We start from the raw sequence: 22,810 nt of genomic DNA on the forward strand, positions 1-22,810 counted from the left end.
CCCAAAAAAAAATTACTTCTTTGTTTTTTAAATAAATCTAAGTTTTGATATTTGCTTTTACTCGTATTACTCTACTGATTTGAATGGTTTTATTAATTATTTTGTTCTCTGAGCATTTTACACAAGACAATTGTTTTTAATTATTTGTAGAGCTTTATAACACATATGACATAGCCCCAGTCCAATAGGCATATGTGAGCTGAAACCTTGACGATTGCTGTTGCTGTGGCTTTATAATGATTAGAAAAAAATGGGATTAATTCATTCCTTTTTTTTTATTGAGCAAAGATTTGTAAATTTTAATTTGACACGTAAAATGAGATCGCTGTAGACACACACACACACACGCACAGAAATACGCAATGGAGTGACAGGCCTTAGTACAGTAGTTGTAGAACATCAGTTATTAGGAAAAAAATACATTACAGATGTAATTATCTGCATAATGATTTAATAGAAAAAGTATTATTAAACTTGCAATTTTAAGTGCACCTATGCAACACAGCCTGACCTCAGTTTCTACTGGAGTTGGGACTTATATGACTTAAGAAGGGTGGAGATACACACAGAGCCATTGAAGGTGGAGCGTGAGCAAATAGAGGAAACAGCAGTGCAACTAAGAATAATAAATACTATTTTGCTGTGTTGCTGTTGACATTTACTTTATTAACACAAATAATTGGTTTAAAAATATGTACAAGATGAATTTTTTTTTACATATATAGAAAATTTACATTTATGTTTATATCTGCTGCTCTTAACCTCAGTCGTCAGTTTGGTTATCAGGTTCAAGCAAGCGCCTGCACTCATTAAAATCTTGACTTGCTCAAGTGCCCTTGAGAAAAACGCTGACCTTGACCTTTGATCATCAATATGGAAAGTATTATTTTGTTTCTTTGTTTTAATTTAAACCTACATGAGCCTCCAATTATCTGATCATACATGTCTATAGTCTTGTAACCCATTTAAATGGTAAAGAGGGCTCCCCGCGTGCGGATAATGTTTATTTTGGCTGAGTACTAAATCACAAAATCATCCAGTTGGCGACCTTCGCATATACATTTAGCTTGTATACATATATAAGCTGAATGCATATATATGTCAATACTGTAGCAATGTAATGCAAGAGTATCAAACAGTCGAATTAATTCTGGATAAAGAAATACGCTTTGATCCATTGCTTGTCTTTACCGTGTGAGCAGAGGCTGCATTACGTAAGGCAGATGTGCGGTGAGAAAAGAGGAAACAGAAGTGCCCGTGTAGCGGAAGTGGTACTGCCCTGAACGATACGCTGAGTGAGACGGAGGACGGAGGCTGAATCGTCCACAGAGCGAGCGAGAAGAAGAAAAAACAGTAGGATTAAAAGTCACCGCAATCGTAAGTGCAATAACCTCGAATGTATGAATATCGCATGTTAACACCAGGTTTTCATTGGTAGCTCGTTGTTCGAAAGCCTGTTCTATCGTGTTCGTTCGAATCCCACTGAGAAGCGAAACATAACGGCTAGCTCGTTTGGTGAAAGGCTAAGCTAGCGTTAGCTGCTAGCTTGTTAGCGGACGGTGAGATTCCGTGACACTTTGTTCTGACAGGCTCGGCAGCCAGGGCGGGCCCTGCTACAGCTACTTAAAACGAAATCAAAGCAAAAGTAATACGGTGCAGTTCAGTATTCCCCTCCGTAATAACTACTTAAAATGACAAATATTAACTGCCATCACCCAAACCGCGTATTTTTACATGAAAATTCGCGGTTGCTTTCGCTGGCCTAACCGTGACTGTTAGCGGCGATGCTAGCGAACTGTTAGCTACTACATTCGTTTTTTTCCTACTTTGGTTATCGCGCATACGATAGTTTAGCGGCTATAAATACAAACGAAACATATGAAGTCTTCTAATATGTACTGTCGCATTTGTTAAGCCAGTTTAGCCGCGATTTAGAAAATCTACTATCCTCGCTAGCCTTGCTAGCAACATTGTGGGAGGGCATTAAACATGACCCGGGAAGGCTTCCGCTGGTACAGCAAGTGTCGGTCGAAAGAACGTCAAGCGAGCCAAAAAGGCAGCAGAGCAAATAATTATACACGGTTTGACATATTTAGATGTGTGAAGAGTTCTGATTCAACTCGTGAATATGAAATTGGGTTGGGACGGTAAGGGCGAAGCAGGGTTAGCTAATAACTTGGCTAGCGGCTAACCATAGCAAGAGATGAGTGTGGTTGACCCACTTGCCAAAGGGCCCAGTTCACAAAGCATATCCTGTGAATTGTCATTGAATTAAGTGTTTTCACTGGTTAAAAGACCAGGTGTGCCACGGCAAGGTGAAGCAAGTTCGTGTGAACTAAGATAACGCACACACCACACAGGTGTGAATGGCTAATGTGCCTGAAACATTCTTTCTTGTGTTTTGGTGAATTGCAACTGTAGCTGTTTCTAATATTGTCTTGTTTTCCCCAGTCTAGAAAATGGATAAGAGCGACCTGGTACAGAAGGCCAAGCTTGCTGAGCAGGCTGAGCGCTACGATGACATGGCTTCAGCCATGAAGGCAGTGACAGAGCAAGACTCTGAGCTGTCAAATGAGGAGCGCAACCTTCTCTCTGTTGCCTACAAGAATGTTGTAGGAGCGCGCCGCTCATCCTGGCGCGTTATCTCCAGCATTGAGCAGAAAACTGAGGGCAATGACAAAAAACAGGAGATGGCACGTGAATACCGGGAGAAGATAGAAGCTGAGCTGCAAGAAATCTGCAACGATGTGCTTGTAAGGATTTCTCATTATTCAGTCCCAATTTAGATTCTAATGAAAGTGGTACGTGTTATTGTGAATCTGAACAAACCTTTACTGCTGTTTTCAGGAGCTACTGGACAAATTTCTCATTGCCAAAGCATCTAATCCTGAAAGCAAGGTGTTCTATCTGAAAATGAAAGGCGACTATTATAGATACCTGTCTGAGGTTGCGTCTGGGGATAATAAGAAGAGTAAGTGAAAACACAGTTTACATCATAACTTTGTGTTTTACCGCAGTGTCCTTTTAAAGAGTGGTGAAAGTAACTTTAAGTTAGTCAATAACGTGTAATCTGAAATCCCTAAATGTGTTGATTTAAAAGAGCAGAATCATGATGCTTTTTATCTGATTTTTTTAAAAAATTATTATTCTGTCAACAGCTTTGTTTTCAGCAACAGCTGATTGCACTTTTTAGCAATAAAAAACCGTCCAAATAACAAACCTATGTAGTTGAACCTGACATACTTGAAGACAAGCTGAAAAGGCCAGAAAATTTTGTGGCAGGTCTACAGTAAATGCAGAGATGGCACCATGTGGAATAAGAAAATCTTGCCATATTAATGAATGTTACAATACAGTTTGAGATTCTTCATAGTCTAATTTTTCTGCTTTTAAGTTGCTGAAAATTGGTTCATTATAGTTTTATTTATTTTTTTCCTTATGCTTTCACAGCTACAGTGGATAATTCCCAGAAGGCGTACCAGGAAGCTTTTGACATTAGCAAGAGTGAGATGCAGCCAACACACCCCATTAGGCTTGGCCTGGCCCTCAACTTCTCAGTCTTCTATTATGAAATCCTAAACAACCCGGACAAGGCCTGTAGCCTGGCTAAAACAGTATGTACTCTGGCTTACATGCATAGCTTTAAAATGTCTTGGAGCTTTTTAACAAATGAATTTTTGGGGGGGGGAGAGATGGGGAGAAAAAAAAAAAGCTAAAATATATGCTTTTGGTGCATATTATTATTTATTACTTACTTATGGTGTAAATTGCAACAAATGACTCTTTTCAGGCATTTGATGAAGCCATTGCTGAACTCGACACTTTGAACGAGGATTCCTACAAAGACAGTACCCTGATCATGCAACTACTAAGGGACAACCTGACTGTGAGTTTTAAGTTACACTGTTTGGTTTCAGATTGATGCAGGCATATCTGTCACAAGGCACTCTAACATTTGTCCTCTGTGTTTCCAGCTGTGGACATCAGAAAACACGGCAGATGAGGGAGAGACCGAAGGAGGGGAAAACTAATGGAATTGCACTGTTAATCCACCTACACTCTTTATCTTAAACACAGACAGCTTATATACATCCCCCTCCACTCCATCAGCCCCTCCCACTTCTGTATGACAAGCAGCCTGAATTGCTTCCGACCAACTAGTTTACCCCTCTCAGTTCACTGTGAGGTGACAGGGTAATTTTTTCAGTTGTTAGCAAATTCAGTCACTCTGTGGAAAATGTGTTGATTAGCAAGTTCACATTGCTGTTTTTTGGTTTTTTTTGGTTCTTTGTCGGCTTTGTGCAAGTCTGCGTGTCGCAAGCGTGAGTGGATGTGAGAGGTTGTGCGTATGGTCTGGGGTCGGAAGGGGGGGTATTGTGAAATCTAATCGTCCTTCCAAAGTCCTTGGTCCCCTGCTAGTTGTGCATTTTTCATCCCCCTCCCCATTATTATTTTTTTTTCTTTTTGTTACGTTTATTATTTGTGATTCCTTGTGATATTTACAGGTTTTATTGTATGGTAATTAAACTGGCAGTTGATTTCCACCAAACACTGTGATGGTAGGCATTCCATTTGCTTCACAAGCCCCCCTCCCAAAAAAAGTTTTTTTGTTCAAATTCTCAGACATACAATCCTGTATTCAACTAACTGCAATTCTGCTGTGGGCTCATACAGAAAGGAGGCAGGCTGTATTGTGACACTGACATTTTGGTGTAATGCTCCTTGATCATGTTCACAAATTTCACAGTTTAAGCTCTGAGGGACCCCTTAAATTTGTCATGTTCAATTTAAGACATTCCACATTATTAGGCTTTTTGGAAAGGCAGTGCTTTTTTTTTCTTTTCTTTTTGAACTAGGTATGGGTTGTCATTGTAGTTTTACTCACTGTTCAGGTGCTGCTTGACCTCAGTACAATGGAAATTGTATGTGCGTAAATGTGGTTCCATGTATTTTGCAAGATTGACTATCATCTGTATGTAAAACCTACAGTAACCTTTTATTGATGTTAATTGAAAATGTCTTACCACACTGTATCAACCCTGCTTGCAAAATATTCCTCTTAAAGCGGTTGTTTTCTCCAAAAAATGTTTTTGTGCCTGGCTTTCTCTTGCAGCTTTTTTTTTTCTTTCTTTTTTTCTCCCCCATTTAGACAGCAGCATCTGCTTGTTGATGAAATCTGCTTGTTGATGAAATCTCACAGAGAAAGAGTTAAACCATTTATTAAAAGGAAATAGTTAAATATTTATTAGTCTTCGCCCAGGTTCATCAATCTGCTGTTTAAAGGTAGCTGATGTTAACGGATTATCTAAAATCAGGTCTCCTTAAAAGGGTTCAGAAGGCCATTTCATGACTTTTGGAAAGAAACTCAGTGTCACAATACCATGTTATCACCACTACATTCCACACTCTTGTAGTTGAAGACACCATTCCACATTATAGCTGACAGTCTGTTTACTCTGGCAGTGCTCCAATGAATTGATATAATTTGTTGGGGGAAAAAAAAATTTCATGTCAGTTTATTATTATGCTTGATGAAAATGCAGTTAGTGAATGTGGAACGAAGCCTGTCTGTATATCAGGTATCTACTTGCTTTGTTTTTACTGACAAGTCTTAATGGCTAAAATTTGCTTCTGTAACAGTCTTATTACCCAGTGCACACACGTGGTTGTGAAAATTTAGATTAGCTATTAAAAAAACGAGAAAAAAAGCAGTGACGAAATGGAGATAAACAATGGTTGGTGTAATTCTAGCTTTGTGTTTATGTATCTTAAAACCATTCTAGTTTCACTCTACATGTAAGAAATAGGAACGTGTCAAAACCATCCAGTGAAATAAAGTTTCGTTTAAGATAACAGGCAAATTACGTCTTCATTTTTGTTCACCAGGTATATTTAAAAATTAAAACGTAAAACAAAAGCCTAAAAAACCTCTGAAATTTAGCAAAAAGGTACGTGAGGGTTATAATTGCCCTCTTGTCTACAAGCAAAGGGCAAGCTAAATTAGATTAGCGCTTGATATGCTAATGAGAACTACTTTGCATCGCGGAGAGTGACGTGCATTTAATGTTTGAACCCCTCACAGCTTAATTGAAACTGTATTGCGCGGAGAGGAGGTGCAGGTGTTCAACGGCGCTAATTAAATCAAAACAAGCTCCCGCCCATGTGGAAAGTGTACCGACGAGCTGCTTAACGGGAAATCTCCAGTACGACGCAGTAGCTTGAAATGTAAGTTTATTTAGTCGAAGTCACACGGTTCCTCATCTTAGCTAACTTTGATGAATAGTTCAGAAACAAAGGACACATGCGTCAGCTAATTTTACTGCTTAGCTTTGAATCATGTGCTACGTGTTAAAGTTTCATAACTTAAATGTTTACCATGTTAGGAATTTTCAGTCCAAATTATCCACATTCCACAGCTTTCTGTCTTGAAGTTGTCTTTGTATTAACTTTCGGATACACTTCAATATTTTTATGTTGGGGTACTTTATCCACTCAGACACGGAGTTAACAATTTACGTGCTTAATGCAAACCTAATTTAGTCAGGCCCGGAGCAGGGCCTGCAGATTCTTTTGTGTTTTGATTCACGTGTTGACATTTTGAAGGCTGTGTAGTTTGTGACACTGTTAAACTGCATCATGCAGATCTGTTTTTGTTATTCGTTCCACCCCTGTTTGAAATAAATGGTTTGAACACATGTAGATGACATTGAAAACACATTAAAATTAATTTCTTTGACACTAAATCTCATGGAAATCAGATAAAACACAGTGTTACGACCCGGCTCAAAGCCGCAACATAAAAAAGGAGACGAATACCAGAGTGTAGGTGAACAGAGGTATTCACATTTAACATAATTTCTTCTACTTTTGAGTACTAAAAAAACTTCTCAAATGTGATGTATTAACAAAGAAAAACATGTCTGCCAATACAGATCAGTACAATGAAGTGCATCTAATTTTACCAGCACATTAGAAATGACTATAACAAGAAAAGAAACAAAACAAAAACAAGTCTAAATCACTCATAACTGTTTTTCTCCAAGCAGCTATTACCCAAAATGAACAGCAGTGGACCAGCATATCCTCTTGCTTCTCTGTATGTTGGAGACCTGCACCCTGATGTCACAGAGGCAATGCTTTACCAGAAGTTTTCTCCCGCTGGGCCAATCATGTCGATCCGTGTGTGCCGGGACATCATCACCCGCAGATCTCTGGGATATGCCTACGTAAACTTCCAGCAACCTGCTGATGGTACAGTACCAGTGTGGTTGATTTGTGACCTTTTGCTGCTCAGTGAATGCTATAAAATGTTAAGACTTGTTTCAGTCTAATGAGAGCAAACTTTTGAGGTGATTCTAAAGATCACTGTCTTCAGAGCTGAATTTAAAAGTGGGAAGGACACTACACCTTAAAAACGATCAGCAAATTCATGATAGTTGGAGGATTTGTGATGAAAGGTTAGTCTATAACATGGCAGCAAAATCAAAGAAATGTCTAAAATTTCATAACTTTTCCTGAAAGAAGTCAGGAAAAATATCACGATTGAATAAACTAAATTAAGTAAACTAAATTATTAACCACATTTTAAACCTAAAGTACTGCAGAGTGGAATGAATTTACAACTTAAATTAGAGCATAAGCTTAATTCTCCATAGTGACACATGCAATGGAAATATAGTGAATATATTCTCCACTTTATTAGGTACATACTCCACTCCTTGTGGCAGGATGGATTTTAATGTTGTTTATTCCAAATTCTGACATTACAATCTGTCGTAGCGGAAGTCAAGGCTCATCAGAGCACACAGTCTTCTGTTGTTCAGTGTTGGTGAGCCTGTGTGATTTGTAGCCTCAGTTTTCTGCTCTTAGTTGACAGGAGAGGCCCCTAGTTAACATGATGTTTTCGCCCAGCTGTTGCTAACTGGATGGTTAGAGATGACTGTGTGGAGAAATTCAAGCAGATCACCAGTTTTCTGAAACACTCAAAGTTACTTAAATCACATTTGTTTCACATTCTGATGCTCAGTTTGAACTTCGGCAGGACATCTTGCCCATGTCTACATGCCTCCCTGCACTGAGTTTCTGCCATGTGATTGGCTAAATGAATATTTGCCTCAAGGAGCAGTTGAACAGGTGTACCTAACAAGACAGGGGACTGTATACAATATATATTATTATACATTTTTGTAAGTAATTTCTTTTAATTTTTCTGCTTTGTTTTAGCGGAGTGTGCCCTGGATACGATGAACTACGATGTCATCAAAGGTCGGCCAATCAGAATAATGTGGTCTCAACGTGACCCAGGACTCAGGAAATCTGGTGTGGGTAACATCTTTATCAAGAACATGGATGAGTCTATTGACAACAAAGCACTGTATGACACCTTCTCAGCCTTTGGAAATATTTTGTCCTGTAAGGTGAGTGACCTGGGCTGTCTCAGAGCTGAAGCAGCTGTTTGTGGAGTGTCTACTTTTTTCTTTTTCTTTTTTTTTTTTTTAAGTTGATGGTTACTGATACAGCAAAAGCTTTGTAATTTGGACCCATTATAATGTTTGTCTTGTAGGTTGTTTGTGATGAAAAAGGATCCAAAGGCTATGGATTTGTTCATTTTGAGACTCAAGAGGCTGCGAACCGGGCCATTGAAACAATGAATGGGATGCTACTGAATGATAGGAAAGTGTGAGTGAACTAAATACTCAATTGTTTACCACTGTTGTTTCCAGTCAGTGGTTAAATGTAGCCTACAAAAATAAGCTCAGGCAAAGATTAGAGCAGAATATGTACAAGGATCAGCCACAACATTAAACCACTGATACATCAAATTATCTGCGGTTATGTGCTCCCTTTTTTTTTCTCCTTTTTTTTTTCTTCATTTTGAGCTCATTTCAGTTTAAGGCTCAAATGAGCTGTTTTACATTATACATGATTTAATGTGATCTGACGTTTACATGCGCCAATGGATTTAATCAGAACTGTGTGACATCTGTAAAAATGATGACTAATTCACACATTTACAATCCTCTGTGGCTATCCTTTGTGGCTTTTCCGTGACTTTCTGTTCAGCAAAAAAGATTAACATGTACAAAACCAGTGCCTGATGGCCAAATGGCTCTCTGGAGATGAGTTTTACAATTCTAGAGTATATTGAATTTCCTTCATAAAACAGGCCCCGGTAGTTGCTGTAATTATGTGTTGCTCCTAACGCTTTTAAATGTGGGTGTTCACATTACTTGGTGGGGAAAAAGCAAGTCATTTTCAGTAGACGAGGCGATGTGACATTTCACATTGACACCAGACACTTGTTTCTGTGTGCTATGCTACAGATCAAACTTGAACTGTCATCAACTCTTTGTGTTTTTGTGTAGCCTGCAATGGTTGGTGATTTTTTATTTTTTATTTTTTATTTTTTTTTGGGGGGGGGGGGTGTTCTTACCTTTAAACCACTACTGCAATATATAAAAACATTTTTCAGATGATTTAAGCCTGTTTATTTGGATCGAGGTCTTTTTATATGGAGCATTCCTATTCATTCTGATCGAAGGCTCCATGTAAACTGCCAAACACCTGAAGTGGCACTCAGTGGCCCGGAGGACAAATCAGCGTTCCTCAAACTTCCTATGTCTCAGTTCAATTGAGCACTCGCAATCTGTGGCAAACATGGCTCCTTCCATGGAAGACGCACTCAGGGATGGGTCTCATGATTATGTCCCAATGGGCCAGTTGTTTTGGCAGCATAAAGGTGACATACACAATATTAATCAGATGGTTTTAATGTTGTGGGTGATTTTTAAATATATTTTAACTATTTAAATTGTTAAATATTACTGAAGACTCCACATGTTTTGCAGATGATTTTTCCATGTGTTGTTGTTTTGTTTTTGTTTGCTCAGTCAAAAGGCAGGTAAACGGTTGGAATATGGCATTGTCAGCTCAAAGGCCTGTTTCCTGGGAGAAAAGTGTCAGTTGTATCTTCTTAGGTCAGTGAATAGGTAGGATATCTGTCTAGGTTTGTTGTCTTTATCTGTATTATAAAATTATTTTAGGGCTAAGCAGGTAACAGTATTCATCACAAACAACCAAAGCTGTTTGTTTGCGATGTTCTTGATCTGTCCTAATCATTTGTCTTGTAGCCAAAGATAATTTAACATACTGTAATTAATTTCCTTTTATTTGTTCCTCGAAATGCTGTCTCTCTGCTTAACATTTTAAATGACATCTACAGATTTGTTGGCCACTTTAAGTCACGCAAGGAAAGAGAGGTGGAGTTTGGCAGTAAGGCTATGAAGTTCACCAATGTCTACATCAAGAATTTTGGTGAAGACTTCACTGATGAGAAACTAAAGGAAGTTTTCTCTGCATTTGGTAAGATAAAAATATTGTAAACTTTTATTTTATTTTTTGTTCCTTTAGTTTATTTTTGATTACTTTGCGTCTCATGGTCTGGTTTTGGTCTCAGGGAGAACTCTCAGTGTACGGGTCATGAAGGATGAGAAGGGTCGTTCAAGAGGATTTGGATTTGTAAACTATGCTCACCATGAAGATGCCCAGAAGGTAGTGTGGACCAAGTTTCTGTGTGCACACAGATCTTACTTCTCCCAACAAAAGATCACATGGATCATAATGCAGTCACTGTACACCTTGAATGAATCCTGTTCAGGAGTGTTTGAGTTAAGTAGGTAGAAAAGGATGGCCTTTTTTTGAATTGGAAAATATAATGTTGGTAAAAAATGTGTAACCTTAAATTCTTTGAGTATCATAGTTTTTGAATTTCTCTTGAAAAGGTACATTGCTTCTGAAATGTATTCACAGCATTTCACTTGATCCACATTTTTGTCATTTTATAGCCTTATTCCCTATTTTGCAAAAAAGTTTAGTTCTTTCAAATTTATTAAAAACAAGAAAAAAATATAAAAAGTACATAAATATTAAAAGCCTTTGCTCATTACTTTGTTGAAGCACTTTAGGTAGCAATTGCAGCCTCAGGTCTTTCTGAGTATGCTGCAATCTTGGCACACCTATTTTTGGACAATAAGAACTTTTCAGTGGACGACTGTGGTAACCGGAAGGTTGCCGGTTCGATCCCCCAGCTCTCTGTCCTGGTTGTTGTGTCCTTGGGCAAGACACTTCACCTACCGCCTACTGGTGTTGGCCAGAGGGGCCGATGGTGTGATATGGCAGCCTTGCTTCTGTCAGTCTGCCCCAGGGCAGCTGTGACTACAACTGTGGTTTGCCTGCACCAGTGTGTGAATGTGAGCAATCCATTTTGGGGTAGTTTCTTCTTCCTTTCTTCCATTCTTCTTTGCAAAACCGTTCAAGCTCCATCATGTTCGATGGAGAGCATCAGTGCACAGTCATTTTCATATCTCTTCAGAGATGTTAAAGTCTGGGCTACGGCTGGTTCAGTCAAGGACGGTCACTAAGTAATACTGAAGCCACTTTTTGTTACGTTGACTGTGGGCTTAGGGTTGTGGTGCTATTAGAGGATGAACCTTTACCCCAGTCCAAGGTCCATAGTGCTGTGAAGCAGGTGGTCATCAGGGCTCTGGCATCTAGTCTTCCTGTTCCTGTTGTTGAAAACCATCCCCATAGCAGGTGAAGGGCGGTACTTGGTTTTCTCTAGACATAATGCTCGGCATTCAGGCCAAAAAGTTCGATCTTCTGTTCATCAGACCAGAGAACATTGGTCTCAGACCTTTTGGCAGACACCAGGCAGGCTGTCATGTGCCTTTTACTGAGGAGTAGCTTCCATATGGACATTCTGCCACACAGGCTTGATTGTTAACGGCTGCAGAAATAGTTTTCCTTCTGGAAGGTTTTCCTCACTCCACTACGTTGGAGCCCCAGAATGACTATCAGGCTCTTGGTCACCTCTCTGACTAAGGCCCTAAGATTGACCACAGCTCTATGAAGGGTCCTAGTGGGTCTAAACTAATTCCATTTACGGATGATTGAGGCCACTGTGCTCATTGGAGATGTTTAATGCTGCTGAATTTTTTTTGTACCCTTCCCCCAGACCTGTGCCTCGTTGCAATCCTGTCTTGGAGGTCTACAGAAAATGCCTTGGACTTCACGGCTTGGCTTGTGGTCTGACACGTGCCTTTCCAAATCATGTCCAGTCAACTGAATTTACTAGGGGTGGACTCAAGTCAAGGTGTAGAAAGATCTGATGGGCGATCATGCAAAGAATTTCACGAAATTTCATGAAAAATGAATCAGTTTTGAAATAGCAAAATATTGAACAAGTGAAGCACTTTGAATACTTTCCAGTTGCGCTTATACTGTATGTAACACTGTATGTTTATGATCCCTATGCTATTTATTTTTTCCCAGGCTGTTAATGAAATGAATGGAAAGGAGATCAATGGGAAAATTCTCTATGTAGGGCGGGCTCAGAAGCGTCTTGAGCGCCAGGGAGAGCTCAAACGCAAGTTTGACCAAATCAAACAGGACCGCATCCAGCGCTATCAGGTGCTGCTGTTGTGCATGAAACTATAATATGAATACTACTTAATGGTTCTTACTGTTGATCATTTTGAATTAATTATTAGGTGATTATAGTGCAATGTTTTTTGAATATTTTAAAGTCTTAGTGGTGCTTGTAATCCATTCATTCATTTTCTCTTTCTTACCTGGGTCTGGGTCATCAGGAGTCAGCTGTGGGGCAGACTCAGTCTCCTCCTTGCATTCCTAAATAGTACATTATCTGATATTAATTTACACAGTCTTGATGTTGTCATAGTAAAGTCAAACATTGTCTTGAAAATCATTCCAAATGAAAGTAGAAAAGTTGTCATTTATCCAAACAGTATATGTGGGTGTTCAGCATGAAGCTCAAGTTATGTTGTTTTTTCCACCATTGTTTTTCAGTATTGAGTATTTGGTGTTTTATTCTTTTGCTGACATTGCCAAATGGTTAGAAGAATCAGAAATACTCTTTTGTTAGATTGATTTATGCGTGTCATGAACCGGATAGGAAGCAGACCTGTCCATTGGGCCATCCCAACTAGAAAACACAGGCATTGTTTTATAAATAATCAAGTTTGTAATAGCAACAAAATGGAATCTAAAGCAATCTAACCATTTTGGTAGTGCTTTCTCTTAAAGTCAGATGGGAATGTTTAATCTAGATATGAAGGAGTGCTTAACCACATAACTGAATAACTGCAAGCATGATGAAATAGCTTAGCAGCATTTAGCCTACAAAGAAAGAATTTCAGAGCTGATTGGATTTCATGTGTGAGAAGGAAATTTCTTTAAAATGTTTTTAGCCAGATAGGCTTTAACTTGTGACGTTGATCCATTGAGTGTATGGGCATTTTACTGTTGATGGAAAGGCTGAACAAAACATCTTACTCAAAACTAAAATTGTATTTTGATCATCTTTTAGGTTTGTGTTTTTACATTGTTGAGCTTGAGAAGACAGGAATGTAACTCTTTGTAATTCCAGGGGGTGAATCTGTATGTGAAGAACTTGGACGACAGCATCGACGATGAGAGACTTCGGAAGGAGTTTGCTCCTTATGGCACCATCACCAGTGCAAAGGTGAGGTAACAGGATAATGTGCCACTAAAGTAATGAAGTTCTTTGTACACAAATCCATGAATGCCCAAATCTTTTTTCCTTCTGGAAGGTTCCTGTTAAAATCTGATAGCTTTTATGGCGAGGGAATGATTTTTGAACTTGGTGGTGTGTTCACAGTAGCTGCGATGCTCTTCTGTGTTAGCAGCAGAGGTGGGCGTGTTACTGTAATCAGATTACTTTTTTCAGGTAACGAGTAAAGTAAGGGACTACTTTCGCAAAAAAGGTAATTAGATTACTGGTACTTTCCCCTAAGCACGCTGCGTTACTAAAACTGATTTTTTTGCGAGAGTGTCTCATGACAATGACGTAAGCAAGTGGGACGTTCGTGGCAACAGCTATGTGGAGATCAACAATGGATCGTATATGGAGTGCGGGAGAGAGTATGAGCGTGCAGCGTTTAAAGCATGGAAGTACTGACCTTACTTTCAGTTTGATTCCGTAAAAAGTGACAAAAACATTAGCGTTCGCTGTTCACTGCGTGGGAAGAAAACTTCTTTTTACAGCGAAAAAACTCTTAACTTCCGAACAAGCACAGAGTGCGCTACCAGTGAATGGGAAATTCACACAGAAACTCGCGGATTCTTCCACTGACCACTGCGGTGGCAAACATCCGCCTGCTATACAGGTGAAAATAGAGCAGCAGGATTGATTTTATTTATTTTCTGCTGTGTTTCACTTGCATTTATTTGAAAGAGTGAGTGTAAACACAAAAAATATTTTATTTTATGTGCTGGAATGTGCAGAAAATAGGTTTAAATGTTAAACAAATTTCTTCCAGTCAGAGAATGTTGCATATAATTTAATGTTTGCTTGATGCATAAAGTTAAAAGATTAAAACTAATAAAACAAGTTTTACAAAGAGACTTTTCCATTTGATTACATTTTATATGATGGATCAGAAAAAGTAGAATTGGGAAAGATCTATCGCTTTTTCACCTATTCAGGTTGTAAATTGTGTTTTTAAAAAGTAACTAAGTAATTTTGAAAATAAGTAATCAGTAAAGTAACGGATTACTTTTTTGGGGGAAGTAATCAGTAATTAGTTACTGATTACTTTTTTCAAGTAACTTGACCAACACTGGTTAGCAGTAAGAACATTTTGTGCCAAAATAATGTTTGTAAAATTATTATTTTCCACAAAGGTGCTTTACAACATTTGAATAATGGATTTATGCAGATTGCTGACATGAATTCATTTCTGATCATCTCATGAAAGCACTGTGGCTCAGGAGGTAAAGTGGGTTATTCATTAACTTGAGAATTGGTGGTTCAATCCCTAAGTTTTTATAGTGATATCAAGTTGTTGACATGTAGATATTCCTAAAGACATATGTGAAAAGGGTGTTCCTGAATGTGGACTGTAAATTGTCTTGTTGAGGAGGGGGGGGGGGGGGGGGGGGTTGTTGTCCCCTCCCCATACAGGATGTATTGAGTGCCATTAAAGCTTCTTTATATAATGTCTCTGGTTTTACCTTTTTGTTTTCTTTTGTGCTTTAGTGTTAGGAACCTTAAAGATTTCTGACTGTGAACATTTTGTTTCCTGTAGGTGATGACAGATGGCTCCCAAAGCAAAGGCTTTGGTTTTGTCTGTTTCTCTTCCCCTGAGGAGGCAACAAAAGCAGTGACTGAAATGAATGGGAGAATTGTTGCAACCAAGCCACTGTATGTGGCTCTGGCTCAGCGGAGAGAGGAGCGTAAAGCAATTCTAACAAATAAGTACATGCAAAGACTTGCTACCCTGAGAACCATGGCCAGCCCGCTAATCGACTCATACCATCAGTCTGGATATTATGTCACATTACCACAGGTAGGGCTCTTTAAACGGTGACGTCGGGAACAAAAGGCCATTTTATTAACGCAGCAAAATGTGTCATCAAAATGTTAGGGAAAAAAAAAGAACAACTGATAAAGTCTGGGCTTTGTCAGTTGTTTAAGTCTGGGCAAATTTGCATCAGCTCCCAACGTTCTGACATTTTGAAGTTGCACCAGTGCTAATATTTGCATTATATCTGCAGCCTCCCACGCGCTCCTTTTACAACCATACTGCTGTCAGCAGTGTGAGACCAGTCCCTCGCTGGACAGGACAGCCACCAAGACCACAGGGTGAGGGAATATCTGTTACACTTGTGTAGAGGTTTAAAAAATATATATAAACAAACAAACGTGTTGATCTGTAAAAGTTGTAGTGAGGATTAGTTCCACACTGGCAGTGCAGTAAAAGCATACCTGGATAGAAAAACACATGGTGGAATAATACCAGTCAGATTGGCATCCTCAGAGCCTGGACCTCAACATTATTGAAGCAGTGTGGGATCATCTTGACAGGAAACAGGACAAAGACCAAAAGGCAGCTAATGGTGACTCAAGAGTTTTGCACAGTACTGTATGATATAATTGTTCTCTACATGCTTAGGCCCCTACACCACCCAGCTGGTTTCTGGCTCTGTCCCCCGACGTGGATCGAGCCCCATCGCTACAGTCAGACAGGCTTCCACCCAGGCGCCACGCATCGTAACCTCCACACAAAAGACAAGTGAGCTCCTGAACTATGGCAGCAGACAAGCAGTCTCCTTCTGAAATGTCCCATTCACGTGGATGGTGCTGACTGTCTCTTTAGATGACATTGGAACCCAGACTGTAGGAGGGCGCACTGACATTGTCAATGTGGCCAGAAGCAGCCAGTACAAGTATGCGTCAGCAGTGAGGAACCCTCAGCAGGTTGTTACTGTGCCTGCACCCATGCCTAGACTACAGGTAGTGTTTGCACTGTGATCATTTCTATTTTTAATACTTAGCGACGATCAAGAAAAATGTGTGAAACCCAGACAGCAAGTTGGAGCACTGAGGGTGCACAATGACTTGCAGTGTAGTTAGTTACTTAGGTTGAGGTTAAATGACAACCTTATTTTAGATTGTTGCTGAATATAGGCTTAGATTCACTTAACAAATGGGCATTAATAGTCATTGGAAAATGTAAAACGCAGCTAAGGAAAACAACCCTTCTTCTACTTCATTTTGACATGAGTTAACCAGTGATATACAAGCTGAAAATGAGAGACATCTGTGGGATTGTTTTGCTCTGTGAGTGGGTGTGGGTATCTGCGTGGGTGGTGTTTACAGCTATAATATGTTTAAGGCAAAAAAAATTAGGCGATTGGCATCTGGATGTCTTCAGGTTGTTGCTGCGCCGGTGATGGAGCCACCAGTACACATTCAAGGCCCAGAGCTGCTTACCGCCTCAGTGCTGGCTGCAGCCCCACCAATGGATCAGAAACAGCTCCTTGGTCTGTCATCACTCAGTTCTGCCTGTTTTGTTTTTTTTCTGCTATGCAGATTGAAACAGCTTGTGTATATTTGTCTTCATTCCATTGTCTCTGCTGTGACACACAGGGGAGCGACTGTACCCACTGATTCACGCTCTGCATCCAAACCTGGCAGGTAAAATCACTGGGATGTTGCTGGAGATCGACAACTCAGAGCTGCTGCATATGCTGGAGTCGCCCGAGTCCCTGCACGCTAAGGTACATTAATGTTCATGTTTTTCTGTGAGCTGGTCTGCACTGTAGACTGTATATAAAGATGGATGATAAGCCACAACTTCCTTCCCCTGTACAACAGTGAAACCAAAATAGCTCGAAAATAGGTGGTGCTGGTTTGTTCTAGTGACAGCATTTGCACATTGGTGGCGGCAGGATGTCGGAGTCATACCTGTAAACCTTCGGTTTAACGTCTAAACCTCAAGTGGGAGAAGCATTTCTTCCTTTTCTTCTTTTTGACACCCCATACTGAAATGTTTTTTTAAATACTTTTGAATTCTGTTTGCCCATCGCTGTCATTATTCCCTTTGAAGTAGTTTGAGCAAAAGGGAAGTCAAGGTCCACCTGTTTAGCTCCACATCTTCATCCTTTCTCATGTTATAGGAAGAACGTGGTCCAGTTTGATCTCAGAATATTCTAGCCACTTTATTAGGTACAATTTAGTTGTTAAACAAATATCTAATCAGTCGGTCGCAGTCAGTCAGCCTAATGCATATAGGTATCAGAATTTGGTATCAACAATTTGAAAGTATTTGACCATTGTGCCTTATATCAGCAGTTCAGGCTCCTGGTGCTGGTGTAATGGTGTGTGGGACATATCCTTGGCAAACGTATGGCCCCTTAATACCAACTGAGTATTGTTTAAAAAAATGCCTACCTAAGTGACCATAGTGTACATATCTTCTGATGGCTGGTTCCAGCAGATTAATGTGTCATGTCACAAAGCTCAGATTATCTCATATTGGTTTCTTGAACCTGTCAATGAGGCTACTGCTGTCCAGCGATTATTTTACTGGAGGGGAGGGGGGAGAGAACCAATCTGGTCTTTAAGTGATGACATGATGAATTCCGGACCCAAACTACCCTGCATTTAACATGTTTTAATGCTTTGTATCTTGTTCTATTTAATCTCAAACCCCTCCTTAAAACAGTAAGTGATCACTGTCTGTCTCTCTGTTTTTAATACTGCTATTCATTTTAAAGTTCAGTTTTTAAAAGCTTACAATGTAACTACAGCTCAGCCCATGCAGCAGTATATTAATGACTAACGTCGTATTGTGTCTATTGTTATCTCAGTTGTTCTCCTGGCTGAAGTTTGGTCCATTTACAGCATCCTGCCATGTGATTGCATTTTTCCCGAACCATCGGGAACCCTCACGTTAATTTTTACAGAGTAGAAAAAAGTTGGCGTTCATCCTCCAGCTTCAATGTTTATAATATGCTAACATAGCTGTGTCGCTAGCGATCATGTAGCACGTCATTATATACCAGCTAGCCAAACTTCAGTAACCCTACAAACGTCACTGCTGTTTACTTTCCTGTCTTCATGTATGTCAGAAATGATAGCAAGGCTGTATGTTTTAATTAGTCTCAGAAATCTCTGTCAGAACATGGTATATTATATTCAGACGGAAACTAGCAAGCTAACTTCTAACTCTGTTAAATTTAATAAATTCTGTTTTCATGGATGCCTGGATGTTAAACGTAATTGTTACATCTGGTAGAGCAGCAACACTGATCATTTTATTACATACGAAAGAATTTAGACAGTTTTTTAACTCTTAGTGATGTCACAGTGATCATTTGACTTTGGGACCTGCAGCGGAGTTTGGGCCCAGACACGACTCATGACGTCATACTTAAAGACTGGATAGCTTCCTCAGTCATCTGGAATGTCACTACATTTCCAATTGGGTAAATTAGATAGGTCTGAGTCTGATTTGTAATTTTCTCCTCTTTTTGGATTTTTATGTATTTATTGGAGAGAAGGTTGATGCTTGGTAAGCCTTAGTTACGGTAAATTGATTTTTTTTATCGCATAAAGAAGACTGCCAAGCAAGACATTTTTGCATTTCCAGTCTTTGTCCTAGTATAACACTTTTCTGGCTGTTGCATGCCATTTATCAAAGAGGTCTGTTGTTTCAGTTTGTTTTTTTCTCCTTTTTAAATCTTTCCACTGTTTGGGTCAGGTGGATGAGGCAATTGCAGTCTTGCAGGCTCACCAGGCGAAGGAACATTCTCCTAAGCAGTGAAGAGGCCTTAAAGGTCAGCAACGACGTCTTTTGTTTCTCTGCACCATTATATTTACAATAGGGCTGCCACAAATGATTATTTTGATAGTCGACTAGTCACCGATTATTTTTGCGATTAGCCGACTAATCAGATCATGCATCCATTGGACGTAAAACGTACAGCTTATTGCACCAGCATGCATCTGCTAACTAAAAATAAAGACAAGATGATAGTTTCTTAAATTTTAATGAAGTTTGCAGATTGTTTCAGTGAAGTTTAATAAACTCAGCCGTCTGCTCCTTGCTATCTAAAATATAACAGGACACGGGAGTATATTCTCGAGCATCTCACACTTCTGATAATCAGTTGTCTGCTTGACGTTTATTCAGCTGTGTAAAAACTATAACTTTAATCTCAGCCAAACCGATTTACTCAGGAACAAATAAAATACTGAAAAAAGCCAAACAATAACATTTTTAAGTTATCTAAGTGACTTATATATCATGTTTAACCTGAGTAGCGAAAGACGGCGGTGGGTTTGTCAGGAGTCCGGTGTTCTCACGGGCTCTAGTGAGCCTTGAATCCCGGCTAGCTATCGAGCTGGTGGGTAACAAATGTCTCCAAAAACGTCGGAGCGCTTTTGAAAATATGTGGTGTCTTGATAAACTGAGCAGATATTTGAGGTTTACACAGCTACATTCTCGCCTGAAAATATGTTAAACGTTTATTTTGTGACCCAGAAAGAATAATAAGAGTAATATTAAAACTAACTAGCTGCCGCCATTGTTGGAAACTGAGCAGGGCCACGCTATGAATTCTGGGATAGGTTGGATCACGAAGTATACACCCGACCCATCCTTCAAATCTAGGGAAATGAAGGGCGCATTTGTCGGAGTCTTTGAATTTGGACAGTCTTCATCGTGTCACTGTAACGTAACCTACAAATGTGGGTGCAGAAGGATGCAGTTCCTGAATTTGGACACAGCTACGATACCGGACACTGCTTCTTCTTCTTCGGAGTTTAACGGCAGCTGGGCATCCTTGTACATGTAGTGCTGCCATCTTCTGTTTCAGTCTGTTATTACACTCTTGGTAAATGGACTGGTTCTTATATAGCGCTTTTCTACTCTTTCTGAGCACTCAAAGCGCTTTATACAACTTGTACATTCACCCATTCACACCCATTCGCACAAGCACATTTTTCTAAGTGCTTTCTAAGTAACATTCACACACACATTCATACTCCGACGGATGCGTCGGAGAGCAATTTGGGGTTAGTATCTTGCCCAAGGATATTTGGCATGCAGACTGGGGAAGCCAGGGATCGAACCACCAACCTTCCGATCAGTAGATGACCTGCTCTACCACCTGAGCTACAGCCACCCCACTCTTAAATCCTACTACTTACTCCTGCGTCTTTTGGTCTTACAAAGCTTTAAACGACACGTCGACTATTAAATTAGTCGTCAACGATTTTGATAGTCGACGTAATCGTGACTAGTCGACCAATCATGGCAGCCCTAATTTACAACATACAGCGTTCAGGTTTACACTAGCAAGTATTTCTCTTCAGTGACAGTATAAATCAATCAGTTTGCTTTTCAGAAATGAACTTGCCATAAATTGTAGGTGTTGTTTGACGATACAAACCTATGCTAAATTCCTTGATCCCAAGTGAGTTTGTGAAAGAAATGTCAGAGGCTGTGTTTTAATGAGAATGAACTAGAGGAGAAATTGTCTTACTCACATTTTTTCCAGATATCAACAATTCTCTGGAGGAGGGGAAATTATAAAATGAGCACACTTTGGGAGAAAAGGGAAAGAAAAAGTTCTATGAAGATTAAACCAATGATGTGAAGAGACAGAAGATGAAGCTGTTTTGTTGTTGCAATACTTTTGTTAGATGATAAAGTTTCCAATATATGCATTAAATCTGTGTTGTGTCATTTGTCCTTTTAAAAAAGAGTGTATTATTATTATTATTATTATTATTATTATTATTACAATGGGTTTTAAAAGTGTGCTGAGCACCTTTGCCCTGCATTTAACACAGTCCTGCACACTGCACAAGCGGCCTGCTCTGTAGAAGTAGCAGAGCAGCTTACAAGATAACATTTCTTAAGAATTAAGCTGCATCCACAGAGGAAGTGACTAGTAGTGATGTGACGACCAGCGAACCCAGGAAGTCAATAACATTCAGCGACTTGATGGACCTATGGATGAAAAAAGCTGTGAAATGGACAGGTCCTGAGACTACTGGGGAGAGTGCAGAATACCACCAAATGACATATAACCTGTTGGTAAATACAATGGTGTGCGAAATTCTTGACTCACTACTCATTTCTACATATTTTGATAGGAAAATGGGAAGTATGACTTCCTGTGTGGGTGCTGCATCATAAATCTCATCTGTTGCTAGAAAGAGGAAGCTTTCCTGTTGTAGCATACCCGAAGAAGCATTGGATTCATTAAAGTACCATTGAAAGCAAAAGGTGTGGTATGTGTCACAAGGTTGGCAAACATACACAGCAATAGTGAAGTAAGCAAATGGGTGAGGCTAAATAAAAATAAATATTTATGTATCATTAAATATGATCTTGATCTTGGGCAACGTGTGCCAAATATATGGCTGGGGAATACATAAATTTTAGTCCTCAATGTTTGCATCACATTTTTTGTGTGTCATTTTTAGTAGTAAATTGGTGGTGTGAGTAAGTTTATTTATTTTTTTTACTTCTGGGACCTGGTCTGAGTAACCGGCTTTTTCTGTAATTTTGTGTAAACAATTGAACTTATTTACACTACAATAAAAAGTGCCTTGAAGGCAATATTTTGTGGTCCATCCCACTTACGGTTTGACTGGCCATATATGGCCCAAAGAGTAACATGGACAAAATATATCAAAGTCCAAAACATATTGTTTACGTGTTTTGCTAGGTGCAAAGTTTTCATTTTGGGATTCTGCTCGCGTTGCTTTACATAATTTAGAGTTCAGAATTACTACTGTATATTTCACTGGAGGCCTTCTACTAAGCCGCATTTTGTCCTATCCAGGTAACGTTGACGTTAACCTGGAGTTTAACGTACTGGGATGTTTTCTTACAGGGTTACCGCGCCATGGTAACGGTAACAACAGAGTCATGGATATAACTCGAGGGCTCTTGGTAACAGGTATGAAATCACCGCCTACTGACCAATCAGGCTCCGGAAAATAGCGTCACCATTTCTGGAAGAGTCTGGAATGGCCTCTACAGGGAGAGTAGGAGGGACTAAAGGTTTACAGTTACGTCAAGTGTCTTTGCGTTTCCTTGATAATCAGTAGTAAGTACTGATTCGTAGACGCAACTGTGTTGTTTTATTCGTTTTTCTTTTATCGGCAAACAAGTACTGTGTAGTTCCTGACAAATTTGTACATAGACTAACCTTTACTCTTGAACACTTGAACAGCACAGACTCTCCAGTGTAAAAAACAAACAACAAAAAAAAAACCTGGAACTGTCGGGAGTAGGTTGTGTTCAGAGGTTCGGTTTAAAATCAGCTGTATCCGCAGTTTCACAGATTATTATATGTGCCTAACTAAAACCACTGAATGAAGCTCAAACTATACGGGAACTGTCACGGGAATGCGCGTGTATTCATTTGTTAATTTTGAAAATGTATAAAAAATTTCTATGGTTGA

General features: G+C 39.5%; 2 protein-coding genes across 4 annotated transcripts; both read left to right on the forward strand.

Annotated features, from left to right (window-relative positions):
* Nucleotides 1-1,226: 1,226 nt before the first annotated feature.
* Nucleotides 1,227-5,853, forward strand: LOC102785026 (14-3-3 protein beta/alpha). Its single transcript, XM_006796394.3, has 6 exons — nucleotides 1,227-1,377; nucleotides 2,452-2,753; nucleotides 2,848-2,971; nucleotides 3,451-3,614; nucleotides 3,791-3,886; nucleotides 3,975-5,853. The coding sequence occupies exons 2-6, from the start codon at nucleotides 2,460-2,462 to the stop codon at nucleotides 4,029-4,031; spliced, it is 735 nt and encodes a 244-aa protein (XP_006796457.1). The 5' UTR covers nucleotides 1,227-1,377; nucleotides 2,452-2,459; the 3' UTR covers nucleotides 4,032-5,853.
* An 82-nt stretch (nucleotides 5,854-5,935) lies between these two features.
* On the forward strand, nucleotides 5,936-21,067 carry pabpc1l (poly(A) binding protein, cytoplasmic 1-like). 3 transcript variants are annotated; one of them, XM_006796392.3, is made up of 17 exons: nucleotides 5,936-6,225; nucleotides 7,044-7,251; nucleotides 8,224-8,417; nucleotides 8,564-8,679; nucleotides 9,891-9,989; nucleotides 10,223-10,362; nucleotides 10,457-10,551; nucleotides 12,331-12,468; nucleotides 13,448-13,543; nucleotides 15,129-15,389; nucleotides 15,598-15,685; nucleotides 15,996-16,115; nucleotides 16,200-16,336; nucleotides 16,758-16,866; nucleotides 16,973-17,103; nucleotides 19,089-19,164; nucleotides 20,890-21,067. In XM_006796392.3, the coding sequence occupies exons 2-16, from the start codon at nucleotides 7,059-7,061 to the stop codon at nucleotides 19,149-19,151; spliced, it is 1,980 nt and encodes a 659-aa protein (XP_006796455.2). In that variant the 5' UTR covers nucleotides 5,936-6,225; nucleotides 7,044-7,058; the 3' UTR covers nucleotides 19,152-19,164; nucleotides 20,890-21,067. The 3 variants fall into 3 exon arrangements, with proteins under 3 accessions (XP_006796455.2, XP_035766051.2, XP_006796456.2); XM_035910158.2 differs by having other exon boundaries at nucleotides 7,047-7,251; XM_006796393.3 differs by having other exon boundaries at nucleotides 7,047-7,251; nucleotides 9,891-9,977.
* Nucleotides 21,068-22,810: the final 1,743 nt, after the last annotated feature.

Source organism: Neolamprologus brichardi, chromosome 20 (genome assembly GCF_056152115.1).
Source record: "Neolamprologus brichardi isolate AB-2024 chromosome 20, ASM5615211v1, whole genome shotgun sequence".
Taxonomy (NCBI): domain Eukaryota; kingdom Metazoa; phylum Chordata; class Actinopteri; order Cichliformes; family Cichlidae; genus Neolamprologus; species Neolamprologus brichardi.